The 23,702-nt window shown below is 35.3% G+C and overlaps 1 protein-coding gene across 2 annotated transcripts in view; it reads right to left on the bottom strand.

Moving 5' to 3' along the window:
* Positions 1-3,118: 3,118 nt before the first annotated feature.
* The window catches only part of LOC149831010 (receptor-like protein 4), a 32,417-nt gene continuing 11,833 nt past the window's right edge, over positions 3,119-23,702 (bottom strand). Inside the window, exons 3-10 of one of the 2 annotated variants that reach the window (XM_090011954.1) lie at positions 17,001-17,148; positions 7,153-7,224; positions 6,884-6,955; positions 5,540-5,611; positions 5,373-5,450; positions 4,945-5,126; positions 4,615-4,729; positions 3,119-3,511 (exon numbers count right to left, since the gene is read on the bottom strand). In XM_090011954.1, coding sequence (XP_089868080.1) covers positions 4,626-4,729; positions 4,945-5,126; positions 5,373-5,450; positions 5,540-5,611; positions 6,884-6,955; positions 7,153-7,224; positions 17,001-17,148 — 728 coding nt within the window. In that variant the 3' untranslated portion in view covers positions 3,119-3,511; positions 4,615-4,625. Of the gene's footprint in view, positions 3,512-4,435; positions 4,730-4,944; positions 5,127-5,372; positions 5,451-5,539; positions 5,612-6,883; positions 6,956-7,152; positions 7,225-17,000; positions 17,149-23,702 lie in introns of those variants that run through there. The other variant, XM_090011953.1, reaches the window with a different exon arrangement.

The following is a 23,702-nucleotide window of genomic DNA, read 5'->3' on the forward strand; positions in this document are numbered from 1 at the left end:
TATCATATTTGAGAAACCTGTGTATACATGATTATTAATTCATGTTATTGTAAGGTGTATCATTAATGTTGTGTACATCGATTTGTCCTAATATGATCTAAAATTGTGTGTATAAATATGACTATCATTTCGTGTTGCTGTGAGATATTTTGGTATATCGTTGTCTCAGTTATGTGAGATGTGAATCTAATGTTTCAACATACATTTATGTGCAATGAGTTGTGACTGCATTCATTCGAAAAAAGTATATGTATATTTCCTTAATTAGGAACACGATAGTGGCAAGCTGCAGGCCCGACAACATTGCAATTTCATTTTTTACTGGCCCATCATAACTTGGCAAGCTTGCACAGGTGCAGCCTATGTAGGGTTGCTGCTAATATGTTCTGTAAAAAAATACATTTTTATTTCCATGGTGCTGGCCTAGTTTACAAAAATAGATGGATATAGTTTATGTTCATGTTGTGGCTTGCTTGGGGTTTCGAAACATACTATGAATGAAAGAGTTTCATGTGCCTAAATTGATGTGTCATTATTGAGCATTATGCCATATGCAGCTTGTTTTAAGTACATGTGCGTACAAAAAATGATATATATTCTGCAAATGTATAAATGTTCACATTTTTAAATTGGGCTCTCATGAAGAAATCATATATGTGAATGGTTACATATAAGCACATGCACATGAATATTGTGAACATATGCATATAAATGTTTTAACTCGTGCGCATTGTTATTCGACATATATGAGTGTACATCTTAAAAGTATGTCGATATCATTGCACTTATATCATGATTGTTATGGTTTTTGCATATGATGCATCGATGATCAATGGATCGTCAAGGGCCGGTGAGCCCTGAGCTTGGATTGCTCCTTTACTTATTTTTATGCAACGCAAAAATCATATTTTGATATTTTTTCCTCTATATTGCATTGTTCTGCATTTTCCACTGACCGGGATCCCATGATGAGCCTCACATTTGAAAAAAAAAATTGTGATATTAATTTGGCATGCTGAATTGCAAATTAATGAAACAACTATTAATAATAACTTAAAGAAATAGAACAATGTAATGTATATTCTGAGATGTCTCATCAGGAGTATGAGACTCTTGGAGTTGTGGTTTTAGAAAAAACTGAAAAGATACAAAAACTTTGTGCATTGTTGTTGCCCCTGAACTTGATATTGAGGTTCTTCCTCCTGGCCACGATTTTAGAGAGTTTCTATTACTTTGCATGGGGGTAGTGTGCAGACGCAGTTGTTGTTTTGGTATACCAAAAAAAGTGGCACTTGTAGATGGGTGGCCCCTGGTGTCCTGACATTAGATGGTGGTTTAATGTTCCAAAGGTTGTTTTGGTTGATGACTAAGTTTGGAATCCAGTAATAAAATATAATTTATGTGCTAAGTTACCCTAAAAACCTTACTTAACCTCAAAAATTTTTACATGTCTTGAGTATCCACGGGTAATGATAATAATAAAAAGTGAAACTTAAATGTGTGTGCATCCTAATAGAAACATGCATATGAAAGAAGACTTGATTAAAAATAATAAATTATTCATGTACATTGAATTCATGCATTTTTCTGTTATGCATTAGATCATGCATATTTACTTGCTTTTTTACTATCCTAAATGGTTAATTGCAGGATATTGCATCTTGTCACATGATGAATATTCGTATTACTTACTTGATATTGTGCAAATATTCTAGTCGTATCTCTTTAAATTATTGTATGAATCTCATTTGTACTCATTATGCTTATTTGCTTCATTAGAGGTACTTGTGCTCAGAATCTTGGTTCTAACACCCATAATTTTCCTATATCTTGTAGCCCCTGGCGCCCAGTGATGAGACCCGTCTCTGGGAGAGCTATAAGTGCATCACAACTACTGGACATATCATTTGGGGACAACGCGCCCCTACTCCTGCACTACTCTTTTGCTTACTCTGATTTCTTTTACTTTGCACTTGTCTCAGACTATTTGATTTTGAATTAATAAAGTTGATTCAATTTGAGTTTGGTTTAAAAGATGGTGTGTAAGATCTCCTATGGTTTTGTAGATGTGAAATAGAATTGTAAAAGTCGTGGTTTCTAAGAAACTTTTTGCAATTGATTTTAAAAAAAAGATTTCTGCACTTTTTCAAGGGTATGAGTTAGGGTCGTTACACCACTGGTTGGGAAGAAAAGACAAAAAGTCCTATATTATGCAAAAATAAGTAGGTTTGAGACCACAACAGGTTTTCATATGATTAAAAAAATTTATAAAAAATAAGAAATATTACATATTTGTCATAGTTTCGCAAATATTTAAGTATGATATTTGCAATATCTTAAGATTCACAAATAACTTCATATGAGAGTGTGCAATATATGCAAAAACATAAAATATTTGCGAAATTAGTGGTAAGTGTTTCGCATATAAATTTATGTGATTTCAAGAATTATAGGACAAAAATAATCTACCTACAAAATTAGTGGTAAGTGAAGTTTCACAAATATATTTATGTGAAATATGAAACATATGCAAAAGAGTAATATTTGTGATTTTGGTGGTTTCAATTTTACCAAGATTTCACAAATAAATATATACGAGTTTGTGAGGTCTAAATTCGCATAAAAAAAACTTGTGATTCTAGATTTGAGTATTGAACATATTCAATGGGTGGTACAATTTTATCGCAAAAATGCCTAAATTCGCAATTGTGAAAGGTAAAAGTGTCCTACCAATGTCTGATATTTGCGATTTTGGACATAGAGAGAATATCAAAAATTATAGATTTTTTAGAAAATCGCATCAAATTACCCATACAGAAGGATCATTTTTCAAAAAAGTTGTGCACATTACTTTAAGAATTGAGCAACTACAAAATAAAATAAAATAAAAGACTGGTTAGCATGAAATTGTTAAGTATGAGAATTTGGGACAACCATGGCCTAAATCACAGAGGTAATGTAATTTCATTTTCTTCCAAAAAAAATCAGAGAAGTAATGTTGCAAGTTTCGCATTAGGGGGAGATTTCACCTTTTTTTCTTAAGGTAATTAATATAATTTAATGAATTGATAGCTTGTTGTCATAACAAAGCAAATTGACTGAAGAAATACATCAATATTTTATCTAAATGATTAAGACTAACTAATATCATTTGATGTATTGTGCCAGTAACATTATTGAACAGGAGATCCCAGTAAATATGTTCTCACGGATCATATGTACAACTGAGCCTTACTGTGGCTTCCATACACTGGCCGAGTAGAAGCACTACATCTTAGTGGCCAGAAACTTCAACCAAAATGCACTTTCCTCCCATAAGTCAACCCTTGTCAGATACATTTACACTGCAAAACTGGTGCAACCACGGCACCACCGGCCCACAAATCTTCTGCATTGCAAAATGTTCTTGCCACTTGTAACCACCGTTCCAAGGATAGCTGCTTAACGTAGAGACCTTTTCAATTGATTAACGTACCGTGGGGACTATCTCATTGACATGTACAAACCATACCTATAAATAAACAAAATTTCATGAAACCCATGAATGAGATCATGGTATTTCAACAACTAAGAAAAAGAAAGTACAAAAGAACAACACTCAAGGCCACACAATTTATGATGCCGCAGATCCATGCATTACATAAAGCCACATGCAAGAAAAGAGAGAGAGAGAGAGAGATGAAACTCGATACCACTGTCCTACACCAACAAGCAAAAAGAGAAAGGTAGAGATGAGATACTAGGTGCCAAAGTAAAGCAACTTTCCGTTTCATGTTAGCAAAGGATGAGTGTGCAATGAAAAATTTCAATGGATTGGTTGAGAAAAATCAGGGCTCTCAAATACGAGAGGATTCCTGAGAGCAACCTCGGAGGAAGAAGAAAATAGGTAAACAATAAAGACTATTAGGTAAGTTTTTGTTTCAACTATAGTGCATGGGCTTTACTACATTTTGAGTTAGTTGTACAAATTAAATCCATAGTAGGATAATGTTTTTTTAAAGTTTTCTACCAATTATAAATATGTAAGAGTATGTTCGTCTCTTGAGCTTTCCTCAGAGAATCTCAACAATGTTTCACAAGTTGGATCTAGATGTTCATATATAAACATTAAGGTCTGTTAGCAAAGGCATACAATGCATGCATGTATTAATATAATAAACTAAATCAAATCACAAGCACACACAATTAAGGGCTGTTAGAAACGTAATTATTGAATATAGAAGCAGATCCTTCTTTCGAAATTATAGAGAAATATAGAAAATGTGGTTAGAAATCCATAATAAAGTCAACCATAATGACTGAATTAACTATATCTATCCATGGTAGAAAAAGATTAGTGAGTAGGCTATGTTTGAAAAACATTTATTAAACTCTCTTTTTCCAATTGCAACTTATTGACTTTTGCCAGAAGAATTATTATGACAAGAAGAAACTGTTGAACACGTACATTCTTTGTTGTTCAAAAATGTTATATACAAGAATGAACCATACATTTGTTTGTTACATTTTACATTCCTATGCAATTTAGGATTGAACAAGACCACTTTCAATGATATAAAGGGAAGCCACCTTCTCAATGGAACAAATACGTCAAAATAGTTTCAGAGAACTCACAACTGGCTGATCTAAGAGAGCAGTTGAGATCCACTATCTGCATGAACAGCAGCCCTCGTCATTTGCACATCACGGACATAGTGAGTTCTGGCTTTTGCATATGGAGCTTCCTTTGCTGTAAAAGTCGCCATACGTGAGACTTATTTACCAAAAGATTCCATGCACAAGAAAAAGATGAACTTCTTCCTCGAAATCCCACCTCATGTTTTCTATGAGGCTGTTCTTTCTTTAATATTAGAAACTTAAAAATCCTTTTAACATTATTTTGTGAAAAAAATGAAGGAAAAATAAAGCCAATGCATGTATCAAGAAAACAAGAATTTGGTTTACCTGCAAGCTTTTTTGCTCTAAGAATGTTTTGCCGTCTCTTCCACATGCACAGGGAACAGAGAAGAATGAGAAGAAATGAAAATATGGCCCCGATCGTGATGCCTATTTTTGCAGAGGTAGAAAGATGAGGCCCACATGCAGGCAGTCCAGGTATACCACAGAGGCCTGCATTGTCCGTAAAACTGCACATGGACACAGTTTCTTAAAAACCCTGACTTAATGTTGAAATGATGACAGGAAAGAATCTATACAGAACGTGACAAGTAGCTGGATCCAGAAAGGTTGAAAGGGATGAATTGGACATTGATGCAATGCATTGTAGAAGGCAGAGAATAAATTTGATTGTAGTAAAGAACTAACATATGACAGAAGCATGAATACATTAAAAGAAAATTCTTCTGAAACATTAGACGTAAATAACAACTTACTTGAAGCTAGCTCTGTGGAGAGGCCTCCCACCAAGTGCTGATGGGACTTTTCCAGATAATAAGTTGCCATTAAGATTCCTACAAATTAAGGTGCCCATCTCAAACATACAATTTCACTCTGTGACACAAAATGAAAAAATATCTAGTTTACACTGATCAATACTCACAGTGTTTGTAATGAAGTTAATTGTCCAAGGCTTTCTGGAATGGTGCCATTAAGCATGTTATATGATAGGTCTCTGTTCATATCCACATTTACACACAGAAAACATTTCGGTCACCACAGTTTCATTGATGCATTACTGAAAAGATAAAAATACTGAAGACTACATATGCAGCAAGAGACATTCAGTCGTTTCAGCAGAAAAGGGAAGCTTCAGAATCACACAGATTTACATTATTTGAAAGGCTGGAATTGTCAAATCATTTGTACATTATGTACATCGAGGTTAAAATGTATAAAAGTCAATCAGAGTTGGAAATCTGTAGCCTGAACTGGACTTGCTCTTTTTGATAGGTAAGCTGGGAAGGACAACCACTGCAGGATTCAAGTCTGAGACCCCTTAGTTATGATAGTGTGACATGACCATCCAGCTTCTCATTCGACCCTTGAACTGGACATGCTCTTATAAAGAACATATTTGAGTAGCATGCTCCCAACAATTCATTTGAAATTTAGCATAGCCTAAGTGGATTTCATAAATGAAATGCTGAAATATTATAACAAATACTCTGTGCACATTATAGTTCCACGTAACTCTCATGATATGCATTCAAAAGAATTATATTTACATAGGTATTTCATGGGTTGTAAGAGCCTAAGACGTGTTTACCTTGTTTTAAGAGCAATGGAAATTCTAAAACTGAGGTAGCACATATTCCAACTCTAACTATCAAACTGAGATAGCGCATATAACTTTCTTTTTTCTTTGAACACCCTAACTCCATCATCACTTTCCCCATTGTGCTGATAGAGAGGTGTGACAAGGTTCTAAAAACTACTGCACTCCTCTCCATATAAGCCCCACTCAGAGCTTCTTGTTGAATCTCCTCTCAAAACAAAAAGAGCTTCTTATTGAATGTTTTTCCATAGTAGTTTTCACTATAAAAAAAGATCCTTTCATATGATATTTAATTCAAATAATCTAAGACATGTCTACTTTTCGTTTTTATTTGATAAGAGAACAACATTGTCATGCATATAATTGACTTAATACCTTGATATCAGAAAACTATGATAAAAAATTAGTTTGTGCCCCAGGTTGAGCATCCAGACTATCTTGTAAGCTAATATATACAGCTAAGTTAGAAACTTTCACTAATTTTTAAATGCAATGGCCATTACATGCTACAATTGGAAATCATTACAAAATGAGCACACTTGTCCTAGTTGTTTTTTGGTGTAGCACCTTGCCAACAGGAACATGAATTTAACGCTGAAAAACATGGTTGCTCATAGAATACATTCAGCTTGCAGAACTAATTCTCTTCAAGGGAAAAAAATCACTTACAAGGTTACCAAACTAGTAATTGTCCCAACTGAGGGGGGAATACCACCATGAATACTATTTCCACTCAAGTTTCTGCACAAAAGAGAAAACCAATAATTTACAATTGCAGTAGAAAGATAACAATTCAATGGATTGTGGAAGATACAAATGCTCAGATGTAAGAAGCCAATTCTAAAAGTTTAACATAAATACAGTATATAATGAATGGCTGAATAGATGGAATGAGGTTGATGAGAGAGAGAGATGAAAGCCTAACATAGAAACCATACATAGTCTGCAGATGTTTAAGCATGGAAAAGGCATCTGGCAAGTAGCCCCTCAAACCTTGGTTGTCAAGGCCTCTGCACGTACAAAACAAAAATAACACATGTAACTACATGCTCAACAGAAATAATTCTAAAGAGAATATAATGAAATCATTGAAGAAACATTAAAAAATATGGGCACTCTTTGGGTACAACATATTTAAAATGTTTAGCAAATAAGGATATTTCATGACTTCACAGACCAACAGCTTGTTAAAGAATTCTAGAAAAAAGATTGAAATGGTTATTGTGAAGAAGAATTTAGATAGTATAATCATAATAGCCATTGTGCATCTCAAAGTATAGCTAATATCTGTCATTTAGCCTTGCAAAATAATAAAATGCCTATTGTTGTGACAAACAATGCATGAAACCACTAAGGCATTTGATGTCCACAAATGAACCTGGACAGTAACTCCCATTTATATATACCAGGCATGGAGGAGGCTTGCACGCCAAGGCTGGATATAACTTAAGACTCAGCTTCTCTAGCAATGGCAATCATGAGCCTTTGCTTGGACAGATGGCTTACATGGAAGGGTCCACTAGTTAGAAAGATCCACTTAAGACCACCCGTGGTTGACAATCAGGGCATTTCAACATTGCTTTTCATGTTGCAGGTTGTGTTACCAGATCCTTGAATTTTTTTTATTAATTTCCATTCATTTTATTAGGAGTTTCAGGACCTGAAGTGGGGAAAGATCTGGAGACATAGTGGTGATAGGGATGGCTCATATGCTTTGGCAATCCACATGCCAGGGTGCAGAAAAGTACTGAGTAACTTTTCTTGGTGAGTATTCCATTCTGAATTCTTAAGATGGACAATTTGATGTCCAAACAAATGAGAAGTCCTTTGGGATTGAGAGCCAAACCTTCCATAAGATCGATCCCCCTTTCCATTTATATGTATCCAATTCCATGGCCGATTGCTCATTGAAGATTTTTAACAGCCTTGACCATGGGTTGTCTTCCACATACATCGCCCATTGCCATTTCGCCATAACAGCTTCATTAAACATAGTCAGATCTTTTATTCCCAGGACTCCAAGCTCCCTTGGCAATCTAACCAAATCCCAAGGAAAAAGGCTGGCACCCTTTAGGTTTTTACAGCCTCTCCTAATGAAATCCCTCATGATCTTTGTGATTCTCTTTGCCATTTTCTTAGGAATTTTGAAAATGGCAAGGATGCAAGAGGAGATTGAATCAAGGATGTTGCTAGATAGAGAAATCCTCGCCAGCAAAGACAAGTACCCTGCCTTCCATGATAACCATCTTGCAGCCATCTAATCTTTAACTTTCCTTCATAAATTATCCATGCCTCCTTTGACAACAATGGACATACCAAGACAGGGATCAACAGCTCCTCGCATTGAATGAGAAGACCACTCATTTATCTTTATTGATGGATCCAACCTGATATAGCAGCAAACGCCTTTAGAATAGGCCAGGAACAACCAATTTGAGCAACATATGCCAAACCAAATATGAGAACATTATCAGCATATTGTAGAAGATTAGTGGCCTAGGGACTTGAACTGGCATTGATAAAATGAACCCCTCGTCTGTGGCCTTCTTGAAGAGTGCAACAACACTGTAGTGGCAATAGACAGCTCTGTCGCAAATAACTGGCTGTTAGAAACCTGACCCTTAGGAAGGGACGGTTTCTATAAATCCGGCATCAGAAAGGCTCAGGTGTAGGGAAAAGCCGGGAAAAAAAGAAATCAATTCTCGATCTGGCTAGGCTCTACGTTAGATAGGGCTAACAGCAGGGTGAAGGGAGAATATTGATCCCTCTGGGTGAGCTGCTGTTGAGGAAGACATGGAAAAAAAGGGAAAAAAAGCATTCCCTCTAGGGTTAAGGCTAAAAAACAGGGAGAACAAAAAATGAATTAATTCACTAATTTCATTCTTAATTAATCAAGAGTAATAACACTTATTTATAGAGTCTACCAAAGAGTCCTAGAAGAAATAAAAGACCAAAATAAGAATCCAAATACGAAAGGATGTCCTCCAGTCCCTCTCAGACTGGGTCTCTTGGGCGGATCTCGATCCAGAATGGCTTCTCGAGGTTGGATCTAGGACGGTTTGTAGCAATCCACCATCCAGTTGTCTGATGTATTGTGTTCTCCCAATATAAAAAAAAATGGGTTCTGTTTCGAAACTTGTCGATGATAGCAATTCATATGTTGAATTTACTCCATTTTCTGTGTATGTTAAGGACCTTTAAACAAGAAAGACGTTCGCTGAAGGAAAAAGGCCTGGCAACATGTATGTCTTCAGAGAAGATCCCTTAGTTGCACGAGCTACTTTGGATAGTCACTTGAAGCTTGAGTCCTTTGTGTGTGTCTTCAGTATTTCAAAGTTTGGTCCGTCAAATGTTTGGCATAGTAGGTTAGGTAATTGTAGTAGAGTTTTTATTGAAAAATTAATCTCAAATAAATTGTTGCCTAAATTTGTCCTGGGTGAAGGGTCTTGGGATAGTTTGTTTCCTAGTTGTTAAGACTATAAGAGTCATGTTATGCCATTCAATTCATATAATAAGCAGGCTTTGAGACCTTTTGACATTATTTATTCTGATCTACGGAGACCATCTCCACTTTTCTCTGTTAAAATATATGTAATTATACATATATATATATATATATATATATATATATATATATATATATATATATATGTGTGTGTGTGTCTATAAAAATATATATATGTATAATACCCGATAGGGGTATTATCATCTTTTTACATAGTTGTTTTAGCAAACAACTATTTTCTTTTAGTTTCATTTTTTATTTTTATTTTTATTTTTTTATTTTTTATTTTGTCTCAAAATCCAACCCAAAAAGGGGCCTCACATAAAGTCGTTGGGGGATCCCAACGACTCTATGGGAGCCCCCTTTTGGCTCTCCTTTTGAGATCTCTTTTGGGGTGTATAAATAGGGGTGAACCCCTTTGTATTCTTCATGCTTGAGAGCTCTTTCTTTCAATAAAGAGTATTCTTTTTTAGTTTGTGCCTTTCTCAAGGCTTGTTTATGTTGTCCCATAGTGGACTTAGCTATTATCTCTCTTGTGTATTGGACCATTTAGCATTCTTTATTTTTCCGCATACTTCGTTACACTCTCTTTTTCTGGTAGTCAATATTATGTTTCGTTTATTGATGACTACTCTCGTTACTTTTGGATATTTTTCTTGAAGCACAAATCTGAATTTTTTGGTGTTTAAGAATTTTTGTGCCTATTTTCGTACTCAATTTTCATTAAATATTCTAAATTTTCACTGTGGTGGTGGTGGTGAATACTCGTCAAAAGAATTTATTGTATTTTTACAGAATAATGGAATTAGTCGAAGAGTTTCATGCTTGTGGGCACCTCAACAAAATGGTATTGCTAAAAGGAAGCATCGTTGTATTGTGGAGAGTGCAATGTCCATGAGTCATGAAAGTAAAATTCCCATAAAACTATGGATTGAGGCATTTCATACAGTTGTTTATATTATAAACAGATTGCCCATGAAACTTTTGCAGAATAATTCTCCCTATTTTATGTTGTTCGGAAAGCATCCTAATTACGATGAGTTGAGGACTTTTGGTTGTGTATGTTATGTTCATGTGGACAGCCAGTTGAGAAACAAATTTCAGGATAAAGCCCATGTTTGTCGTTTTGTTGGATATGGTGATGATTACAAAGGCTATAAAGCTATAGGTGCTATGATCCCAAGTCAGGAAAGATTAAAATATCTAGAAATATTGTATTTGATGAGTGCAATTTTTCTAATGATCAGTTCAGTCAGCATGTTTTGCAGGATAGGAGCAATGTCAAAGTATATTAGCCCTGGCTAGATGGCAACCTATTTACACCGATGAACAACAACGTGCAACAGCCAAATCATAATTTTGATCAAGTTCATGACGTTAGAGATCATATCAAGTAGATTCAAAGAAGGATGTGTTTATACAAGACGCAATGAAAACCATCAACAGCCAATCCTACAAGAACAACATCAATCGTTAGATCGAGAGAGTCAACTCAAACCAATAAGAAGATCAAGCAGGGTGAGACATCAAAATTGAAAGATAGGTAAGTTATGAAAATTTCAGCATTGATTTTCGATGTTTCCTCACTCAGATTGGGAAGCAGCAAAAACCCAAAATATTTTAGCATGCAGTCAAATAGGTAGATAGAAGCCATGAATAAAGAAATGCAGGCCTTGCATGAGTGTCAGATTTGGGAGATAGTGAAAAGACCATACGATAAAAATGTAGTTGGGTCGAAATGAGTGTACAAAATAAAATACAGACCCGATGGCACCATCGAGAGATACAAAGCTAGACTAGTAGCGAAAGGGTTCACCCAGAAGTACAGGCATGAATGATGAAACCATCAGCCCTGTCATTAAGATAAGAAATATTCAGATCATTCTTTATCTAGCAGCTGATTACAGGTGAAAACTAAGACAATTCGATGTGGGAAATGTATCTTAAGGAAGAGGTTTATATAGAGCAGCTACCGGGATATAGTAAGGATGATCCAAAGGCTTATGTTTGCAGGTTAAAAATAGTCGTTTATAGGTTAAAGCAATCTTCGAGATCTTGATTTGAGAGTTTCTATATTGCAATTCAAGGTTATGGTTTTACTCGGTCCCCATTGGATCATTTACTCTTTATTTACAAAGGTAACAATCTTATTACTGTGTTACTCATTTATGTTGATAGAATTGTTACCGGTAGTTGTAATGAACATGAAGAAGTAAAGAGATTCTTAAATAAAAAGTTCAAGATGAAAGATCTTGGTCTGTTGAGATATTTTCTTGGAATAGAGGTAGATCGGCAGGATGATTCTCTTATTCTAACTTACCACAAATACATGATGGATCCCTTAAGTAACATGGGCATGAAGGATTGTAAACCGGCTGCAACTCCAGTTCCCATTCATCAGAGATTGGGAGCAAATGAAGGAGAACTATACCATGACCCCACACAATTTAAAAGCATATTTGGAATGCTACATTATCTTACGTTTACTCAGATATTGTTTTCGCCGTGAAACAGGTCTCTCAATTCATGTATTAGCATAGATCGCCATACATGGAGGATGTGAAGAGAATTCTAATATATTTAAAGGGGACTGTTGGAGATGGTTTGCTTTAAAAAAAATGGCAACACATGAAGATATGATGATGGTCACGGCTTATTCAGATGCTGATTGGGCAGGTGATCCTGATGAGAGAAGGTCTTCTTTTGGATATTGTGTTTTTCTTGGAAGAAATTTGGTCTCATGGAATAGTAGGAAACAGAAAGTTGTTGCAACGTCCAATACAGAGGCAGAATATCGTTCCATGGCTGCAGTCACTGTTGAAATGACTTGGACCAGACACATATTGTATGATTTGGGAGAAATTATTCCCAAAAGTGGAGGATCAAGAGATAGAGACCATATATGTGCGGACTGAAGAACAAGTTGATTTATTCACGAAAAGCCTCACGAAGAATAAATTTTGGTACTTAAGAAACAAGTTGTTTGTGGTTGATAACCATGTACAACTTGAGGGAGGCTATTAACGTGAGGTCCAGATTCACGCATGAGGGTCCAAATCCAAATCATGTCAGATCCAGATCACCCAACGTGCATCTTGTGTTCACGTCTAATGTGATTGTTGTGTTTTCTTAAATGCCGCTAATTAATCTTTTTGTGTTTTATGTAAATGAGGGTATTTTAGTCATGATGTATCTTAATTGTAAAGTTAATATATAGTTACAAGAGAAACATGATTTTCCCATATTGGGAATCATGTGTGTTCAGCCCAAAACCCTATTGTCCTCTTTTCTAAAACTCTATTGTCCTCTTTTCTCTCTGCAAAGAATTCAGAAACCCTAAATCTAACAGGATGGACTCCAGAATGATAGTTTATGTAATGAGATTAGAGGCTGATTTTGATTCCGTATTTCCTGTTCTAATAAAATTAAATCTATAAAGGTAATTGCTTTCTAATAATAGAAGACAATGCATGAAGTATGATCAATGAAAATACATTTATAAGCACAATAGAGTGTCATATTTTTTACAAATTGCATCAAAATGGCCCAGTAATAAGGACAAGCACATATCTGCTTCAGGTTATCCATGATTTATGTTTTGCAATAAATGTTGCCAAAACTAGCAGCCAAGTCAATCTTACCATTGCCTGTTAAGACGATAGGATCACCTTCAATATTCTTAAAGGAAAATCATCTCTTCAACTTCTATATCCTTAAATTCATTTCATATGCCTCCCCATGTTTGTGCCTTGACCTTTGTTCACCTTCACAGTCTTAATCATGATAGTGTTAACCCACTTCCACCAGATGCATCTTCATGGTGTACTTTCCAACTCAAAAAAGACAAAGTGCTCCCAAGCCTAAAAAAATGGTTCCACAAGTGTTCCATTCTTTGAAGGAAACCTTTACATAGAGACAATAGGGAAGTAAATAGTGAAGACTCTCTCACTCATTCATCATCTTGAGGTATGCTCTATTAAGGACCAGGTGACACTTAAGAGCATGAAATAAAAAGTAAAAGGAAAAAAGAAAAAGGATGAGACTTCAAGATTCATGCACAGGGTGAGGTAATGACAAATCCTAAAACCATCATGCCAGAAGATGCATCATATTAGTCAAGATACTATGATGTTAAGGTCTTCATGCACAAGGTAATAACTCCTATGATCTTAACCTTTCTATGCATTGCAAAGAGGAGAACCCTGGCATATTTCAGGTTGTTCATGTTATACAGTTTGCCATTGCTTGTCAAAGACTAATGAGGCCTTTATTGCAAGTGGTGAATACCTCACACACACAAGCCAAAAAAAATATTTGACATGGAAGAGTAAGATGGAGATTTTGGGAAATGGAATATGGGATGGAAAGTATCCCCTAGGGAAGAAATTAGGTAGGTGTAAAGGGGGTATGCACCAAGGAAAACAGCATCATGTGTTGTGGGATGCAAACAGCTTACTAGGTCAGGGATCACTAGTCACTAAGTACTGGGGGCACCAAATGCACTAGGGGAAGGATCACCCTCAGATGTGTACATGTGTCTGTGTGCTGTTTGGTTATCATCCAGGCTGGAATTTAGTTTTTTTTTATGAAACCTTAACTCATAAATCATAATATATATATATAATATTCATATATATTTTTCTGTATGTAAACTGAAATACCTCTCAGGGTTATTTTGGTTATTTCGCAGGTGTAATAGGGTTGGCCTAGTAGGGGCTGCTTTGTAATTTTGTTTTTAGCATTTTATATTTTTATGTTTTTGGAGCCATTAGGGATAGCCCAACTAGTCGTTGTGCTAGCCCCAATGGCTATATTTCTAGCCATTGGGGCTAGTCCAGCGACTAGTTGGACTAGCCCTTTGTGGCCTCCTTTGTCTATTTAAAGGGGGCTATTCCCCTTTGTTTTGAAATGCTTCTCTAAGCATTTTATGAATCAATACCATCTTATATTTTTTATGTTTTTGCTCTCTAAAGGTGCTTGTGTGTGGTTTCTGTATTGTGAGATTGTATTAGGTCCATAAGTGACCCTTTTGTTTATGCTTGTGTATCTCTTTTTGAGATTGTAATTAACCCAGAAGTGGTCTCTTTGTGTTTGTGCATTCTTGTAGCTCTTAAAGGCAACCTTTGTATTATTTTTGGTTTTATTACAAGAGAGAGAGAAATGTGTACGTTTCAGACCATTTATCTCCCAAACCATCCCAAACTCCTTTAAAAAACATACTTGCATGAGTTTTTTACTTAATCCAAACCCGTAGATGTGATCTCCATGCTTTATTTAGTAGAAAACATGTATTAGTTTAAAACTTTAAACATTTATTATGTTTAGATGTGTTTTAAACTCAACAAAGAAATCAACGGTACATCTATGTCACATAGTTGTAGGTGCGGGTGTGGTGATGCGGTACTTTAAAAAAACTTGGGTGTGAGGGTGCGGGAGGGTATATATATATATATATATATATATAGAGAGAGAGAGAGAGAGAAAAAGAGTTTGGGTCTAGATCAAATATGGATCTAGATTCAAACCCAAACCCCTCTTTCTCTCTCTTATTAACTCCACCCCACTACCCTTTTTGTAACCCCCACATCTCTCTCTCTCTCTCTTTTTCTCTGTAACCCCACCCCACCGCCTCTCTCTCTCTCTCTCTCTCTCTCTCTCTCTCTCTCTCTCTCTCTCTCTCTCTGCGAGTAAGAGAAGAAGGTACATCTCTCTCTCTCGTTGTTCCTCCTCTTTTTCTTACTTCTCTCTCTGTCTCTCGCTTCTTCTTCTCCTCCTCCTCCCTGCCTTTCACCGACAAAAAAAATGAATTTTTTTTAACAAAAATAACCCCGAGTGCGGGTTGACCACACCTAGGGGTTTTTGACCGCACCTGCTGTGGCACCCGCACCCACATCGCTTCGATGCGGGTATGATGGCCTATTAGCCGAGTCCCTGCGACAGCGGTACATATTACACCAAAAACTTGATTAACTAAAAATCAAGAATTCTTGTTAAATTGATTTGATCCAAAGCACGGTTTTTAGTAAATAAGTAATAATAAATGGATCTACAAGTTTGGATGAAGCGAAAAACTCGTGCAACTATGTTTTTAAAGGAGTCTATGAGATAAATGGTCTAGAACCTACACATTACTATATATGGGTATATATGGGTTTATATTTAATACAATCGATTACAGGTACAATCTAGTTAGAATCTCACGATGCAAATTGATTTGACTCAATCTAACCTCATAGATGTGTTTAGCATGCTTGATTTAGTGGGAGACGACCTTGGATCATGCTTTTTCGATGAAAAAATATTTCTTGAGTCGGGAAAAATTGGTGCATTTATAATTATTGATTTTTGCATCACTGGAAAAACCTGTATACAAGTCGGATTCCGGAGATTCAAAAGACGGTTCCTACGAAAAACATGTAGACCACATCCATGGGGTCGATTGGACCAAAAAAAAATGAAAGTTGCTAGGTCGTTCAAAAATACAAATGATTGTAGCAACTTTTAACCCTATTTGTCATGAATCAAAACTCAGGTAGAGAAACTAGCAACATGGTATGTGCGCTTAAAGCTTAATGAAGAAATACAAAGACAGTTTCTAAAGGATGTATTTATGCATAAAATGATTGCTAAGAAACATTTACACCAACCACCAAACTAATTTGTCCAGAGTAGCAGTCTCACTTGTCACTGACAGGACTTTCTCTTACAGATCATTAAGATCTCTATGAAATGTCAGATAATCAAACATCAAAAGCATATATGTTAAGTTCTATTTTGATATATTGAAGTGAATATAAGGTGTCAACCTACATACTGTCAATACAAAATATCTAGACCCTTTTGTTGTTTTCAAAAGAGTTCATTAGCTAGCTGTAAATTGAGGCAATCCTAGGGATATATAACAAAAGCTTAGATGCAACTTTTCCATCTTAACTTCAGGAAAATAGAAATATATTAAGTACATCAATTACTAATATATAGAGTAGCATTCAGAATCATTTCTTTGGAGATCATGTGGCCATGGCATGCTCATGGTATATTTAACACATTCTCTTGCCACCGAAACAGAATTTCAGGTGTCAGTTGCAAATTTGCAAATGCATAATGGCTTTTGTTAAGAAATAAAAACAGCACTAAACAAAAAATAGCAGGTAGAGTGCAGAATACAAAATGGGGAATAAGAAAAACGAGATAAGTTATAAACATAAATGATCATTTTTGTAAATTCAATTGACATGAAATTCATCTCTTCAAAAATCAACACATAGGTTCAGTGAGTACAGTCCATCAATGACCCAAGAGCCATCATTGCGGTTGAATTGGCAATCTACTCCACTCCAAGGATGCTGCTGAGGCACACATGGATCTCCATTCCACCCAAAACGAGGAGGCAGGCCCAATGCATTTTTCAATGTTTGCAGTGCCTCAACTACACAGTGCAATTTTACTAATCATATTAGAAACCATGTTGAAGCATTGTAGTCAATAAGGCATTCTTCCAGAAGTTCAATAGGAAAAAAAAAACAGCCCAAGGATCATACAATGATGAAATGACATTATCAATTTAGATACCCATATAGCATGCTGGAAAACATTACACAAGCTATAACCTCTATATCATGTGCCACCTACAAGGGGAATCGCCCCCAAAGTTGTTTGCTGCAAAACGCTGCAGTGAACCAGGTTGTGGACCTGTACCTCATTCTCACTGGCCACAGATCAATATCCAAAAACCATCTTAATTAGAGGGTGTTGGATGGTGGGACATAACTGTTAAGTTGTATATATATATATATATATTGTTCATATTGTACATATATACATATATATATATATAAATATATACATATATATATGTATATATATTTTATTTATAATGATGTAATAGGTAAATAACCGTTAAGGATATTTTGGTCATTTTAATCCTTGTAATAGGTTGTGCCCATTAGGGGCACATTAGTACTTTTACTTTATTATTTTCTTTTTGTCCTTTTCTGGTTTTATAGGGACTATTTTGTCAAATACCAAATAGAGTTGTTGGGTTCTTTTTTGACTAGTCAACATAGAGTTGACTAGTCAATAGAGTTGTTGGAACAGTCCAAAAGCTCTATTGAGGTCTCATTCTCTCTTGTATGTGTATAAATAGGGGCTTTTATCCTCTTTCATTTCCTAATGCTTCTCTTAAGCATTCATGCTCAATAAGATGAATATTTTTTATATTTTTGTGTTTTTCTCTTCTTTGATGTCTTAAATGCACTTAGTGCTTATGTAGTGCCTTTGTGCTCTTGTATTGTCCCTTAGTTGGACTTGTGTACGCGCATGTGCACTTTGTGTTTATGATCTTTCAAGCTCTTAGAGGCCCTCGTTTTGTATTTTTGCATATTTCATTACGATAACAATCTGCCAGATTATGGTGTTGCAAAACGCATGGGACCACGGTGTCCATCAAACATAGGACAAAAACGTTACTGCCAAAATGGGATGCAAACATCGCTTGCAGCCCATTTTCGCAGGACAAATTCGTCTTGGATGCGTTGTCTTGGATGAATTCACTTGGACATCAAACACCCCTTTAGCAGACTAACTTTTCCAAGGCACCCAAGTTTATGCCCTGTTTGAAGAAACAGTTTTGACCTTCGACTACCGTGACATACAACAAATTCAAATGAATATATGTGTAATAGTCCTACTGAAAATGTCCAATCAAAACATATTACATGCAAGTGAAAGCAACAGGAGGAGAATTGCACTCAATTATGTAGTCTTCATGTTCATTAAGTCCCTCAAAATTTATGCATTAACATAAGGACCAAAAAAGTTTACTCTATCTCTCCCTTCTTAATCACCTTCACCAATAAAACTCATGAATTAGCCATTGTTCCACACACACACACACACACACACATATATATGTATATATATATATATATACTGGAGAGTAGGTGCCTACCATGAGCAAACGAGGGGTTTTCGCAAAGATGACCCCGCAAAAGTCTTCGGAACCAAGTCATAGGGATTCGACCAACTAGGTGCCGCACCCGCGTCGATGCAACGCGGGTGCACGTGCGGGTGAAACACCTGGTGCGGTCAACCCGACCCTGGGTGCGGTCAATGCACCCAGGGTCATAAATGTCCAACGTTTGGACTTAAAAAAAAAAAGAAGCCCGATAAAAAGGGTTGAGATGAGGATTAGGGAAAAAAAATGCCCTAATCCTTTCGACCTCGACTGACGACCCGACACTGGTGACGACTAGTCTCCCTACCCTGATGCCAGCGACGACCTTGAGCGACACCGGCTGGTACACATTCTCTCTCTCTCTCTCATTCTCTCCTTCAATCTCTCTCATTTAGATGATGCAAAATCTGTATTTTTAATTGATGCAAAACTTATATTTTAGATTGATGAAAAATATGTAATTTTAGGTGTTGAAAAATCTGGTTTTATTTATAGATGTTCACGTTAGGTTTTAAAGCAACGAGAATCAGATTTTTTTTACAGAGGTTCACGTCGTTAGGTTTTAAAGCAACGAGAATTAGATTTTTTTTTCCAGAGGTTCACGTTGGATTTTAGGGGGAAAAAACTTTGTTTGACAGATGCTCACAATAGGGTTCAAATTCAATAAAAAAAAACTGTTTGATAGGGATTGGAATGGGTTTTAGGATTCATGCAAAAATTCTATATTCCATGTTTACCTATATGTTGTTCGTTATTTTACTGTGCAAAGGTGCAATTTAATTGTTTCTTTGTATTGTGCACGTATGCATTGCTCCTGCAAATCTGGATATATTGTGTGTTGGGATTTTCAGGCATATCAGTAGGTTGCTTGCTTGTTTTTTTTTTATGTTAGCTATGTATATCTGCTGTTATGCAAACCTGTATGTGTAGAGGTATATGTGTTTCCTCTAAAAAGCTTATGTACCTGCATCATTGTTGTTGCATATTTACATACAATTTTTATGATGTATGTGTTTTAATGAAGAGGTACGTGTGTTTTCTTTTTGTTGTCCACATGTATATGTGTTTTGGATGATGCCATATACATGCAGTTTTTAGTACCTATGTACATACGATTTTGGTAACACTTGTACATGCAATTTTTATTTAAGAACCCTTTCGGTATTTATTTATACGTACTACTACTATATTTTTTAAAACTTATTGTATATGTTATTGACCTTGCACTCAATATTTTTAATCTTGATCGTGTGCATAATTGATTTTAATATAACATTTTTTTTTGTTTTCAGGACAAAAATGTCGAATAAAGGGAAAGGACTTGCGTCATCCTCATCCCCACATGTGAGTTTTGCTGCTAGTGTTGTTGGTAGTTGTAGTGAGAGTGTTGATTCAAGTTCTTTAGCTGCAACATGTGATGATGGGAGAAGGCACTATGGGCACATGTAGATAAGCTTGCAAAAAACTGGAGGAGATAGTAGAAACAAGAGATTTTAATGCAAGCTCTGTTAAAGAGATTTTGTTGGGTCTTACATAAGAGTTAAGGCTCATTTATTGAAGATACCAGGATATAGCATTTCAAGATGCAAAAGAGTTGATGAGGCAATGCGAAAACAATACAAGAAAATACAAGAAGAATATGAAAAGATGAATATAATGTGTGATTCTTGTGCAATTAGTGTGTCATTTGTAAGCCACCAAGAAGATGCTAAAAAAAAAAAAGTGAATGTAGAAGATAGAGGAAGAGGAACGATAGCAGCATTCAATACATATGGAAGGGAGAAGATGAATAGAAAAGTAGGGAGGTATTTTTATTCTAGTTCACTTCCATTTAATGCAGCTAAAAATCCTTATTGGAAAGATTTAGTTACTTCTTTGGCAAATTGTAACTTGAGTGGCTATGTACCTCCAAGCTCAGAAAAACTATGAACCACACTTCTTGCAAAAGAGAGGGCAAATATTGAGAGATTGCTAGAGATTAAAAAATATTCATGAGAGCAAAATGAAGTTTTCATTGTTTCTGATGGGTGAACAGATATTCAAAGGCGTCCACTAATCAATTTCATTGCTTATTCGCTTAGTGACTCAATATTCTTGAAAGCAGTTGATGCATCTGAGGAATATAAAAATGTTGAATATTTGAAGGGGTTGTTTATAGAAGTAATAAATGGAGTGGGTGATTAGAAAATAATACAAATCATCACAGACAACGCTCCAGTTTGTAAAAATGCAGTATTGAGTTTGGAAATAGAGTATCCTCATATTTTTTAGACTCTCTGTGTAGCACACAACTTGAATTTGGCCCTCAAGAGCATCTGCAACACGAAAGAAGAAGAAAATTCACCAGCATATGCTTTATGTTCATGGATTGAGGAATTAGAAAAAAATATCAAAAGCATTAAGAATTTTGTTGTCAACTATCATCATGCTAATGCTATATTTAATAGGCATTCTAACATGAAATTGTTGAAGGTCATTGAAACACATTTTGCGTCCATCATTGTGATTGTGAAGAGTATTAAGAAAATAAAGAATGCTTTGGTTAGCATGGTGACTGATAAAAATTGGACATTCCATCGTCTTGATGATGATGTCAAGGCTTAAGAAATTAAGAAATTCATTATTGATGATGAGTTTTGAGACATAGTCGTATATTTTCTTCAATTTATGGAACCTACTTGGAAAATGTTGAGAGAAGTTGATAAGGATGAGCTCAAGCTTCACAAAGTTTATGAAACGTGGGATAATATAATTGAAAAAATACAAGTTGTAGTTTTCAAGCATGAAGAAAAAAATCCTGCATTGGATTATTAAGAATTTTTTAACCATATTCATTCAGTTTTAGTCAGAAGATGGGATAAAAACAAGACTCATTTGCATTGCATGGCACATTCTCTTAATCCAAAATATTATGCAAAAAAATGGCAGAAAGATGGTATTGATCGTGTCCCTCTAAATTTAGACTCAGAGCTATCAGGGCATAGAAATATGTGTATGACAAGACTTTATCCAGAATCATATATTCTAAATCAAGTCACATAAGAGTTTGAAAATTTTGAATCTTCGAGATTATATGAACAGGCATTACTCGCGAGAGAGGAGGATAATATAAATCATATTACATGGTGGTCAACATTTGGATCAGAAACACCTCTTCTCCAACGACTTGCATTGAGATTGCTATCTCAACCTACTAGTCCATCCTTTTGTGAAAGAAATTGGAGCACATATTTTCAAATCTACAATACAAAGAGAAACAAACTCACCAACAAGCGTGCATAGGATTTAGTATACGTTCATTCAAATCTTCAACTACTTTCGCGAACCAATGATGAATACAGGTATTAATTTGCTCTCTTAGTTATTTGACTATTTCTTAGTTTTTTCATTTAAATATACTTGTATTTAATATTTTCAAATTGTTTACAATTTTTAATAATGCAAACAAGGATCATCCAAATTTTGGGATGTAAACCCAGAAGAGTATGACTTAGAAAAATAGCAAGATTTCAACATTACAAACATGGATTTATCTGAGCTCGATTTTCCTTCTTATGATGCATTTGATGATGAAGCATAAAAATATTAGGATTCATTACCTCATCGTCATATACATTGTGTAGGATATACTTTTGGTATGTAATTATACATTTTTTGCTTCTTTTGTTAGTATATTATATAATTTACTTCTTTTCTGCTTTACTTATTTGATTGTTTCTATAATATATTTAGGTTAATTTAATTGTGGTGTTAGTTTTTATGATGTAGAATAGAATTGTAGATTGTTAATTTGATTTATTGCATTCATGATGATGAATTGATTTGATGATATTATGATAATTGTTTTTTATTTCATTAGTGTTACTGTTGTTATTTATTAACTGTTAAAACTTAAAAATTATATATATATATATAATTTTTTATATTTTTGTCGCACCCCCGCACCCAAGTTTTTTGAAAGTGTTGCACCTGTACCCGCACACATGTGACATAGCTTCGGAATCAGCATAGTTGATTTGTTAGAAAATGACACTTGGATCATGTTTTTGATGAAGAAACATGAACTTTTAAGCTTGAGTATTTACAAAAATTTTAGACCATCCATTTTCAAACCTTATAAAAAACCTACCACATGTCAGAATTAGACAATCCAAGAGTCCACTCATATAAAATCAAGCATGTAGAACATATCTGTACGGTCAGATTTGAAAAAAACATGAAAAAGCCCTTCAAAAGCCCAGTATGCTGGAGGTAGGTACGGACAGAAGTAGGCAGCTATCTGTGTGTGTGTGTGTGTTTGTGATGTAAAAAAGCTTCTTCCTCACATATCACTATAACTATTTCAGTCACAATAATTATAATTTAGATTATAACTGATAAACCTGTCTTAGATGCACAGTTTGCCTAATCATAATAATTCCATCATCAATGTCCTGTCGTAACTTAAGATAAGCCATCTCACATATGTAGAACCACAATATATAGTATCAAATAGTAATTTTGTAGGCATGTATCTTGTCCTAATAACTTCTTAAATTACTTGCTAATCAGCTTCCAGCATGGGGTTTTAACCTGGAGCTCAATGTCTCAACCATGATGTCTTGCCACAAAAGCAAGATTATTTGATTGCACTCATTGTCTTAGCCCTGCTTATGCCTGAAATAACAAAGAGCTAAATTCCCATTCAACATGATAGAGTGACCAACAAGGTTGTCACAAAACAGCCACAACTTGAGGCATGTTGTTGCTCACATATGAAAATGATTTGGTCAAGAATCAATCACCGAATTATGGGCTCATGATTCACATCAACATTAAAGAACTTCCATGATTCCAGCTAAATTCTAGGAACAAAGGTTGACAATAATTCAATTTAACAGATTTGTTAGAGAACCTAAAAGCATGAAACTCAAAATATTAACCAATATCATATTAAAAAGTGTAAATAGCAGTGGCGTAAGAGATAGTCTTCCCAGCCTTTTTTTTGCTGGAGGTAGTGCCACCTGTTATCCTGTTCCCTTTCAAGG

Source organism: Nuphar pumila, chromosome 7 (assembly GCF_984573655.1).
Source record: "Nuphar pumila chromosome 7, dmNupPumi1.hap1.1, whole genome shotgun sequence".
In the NCBI taxonomy this organism is placed as follows: domain Eukaryota; kingdom Viridiplantae; phylum Streptophyta; class Magnoliopsida; order Nymphaeales; family Nymphaeaceae; genus Nuphar; species Nuphar pumila.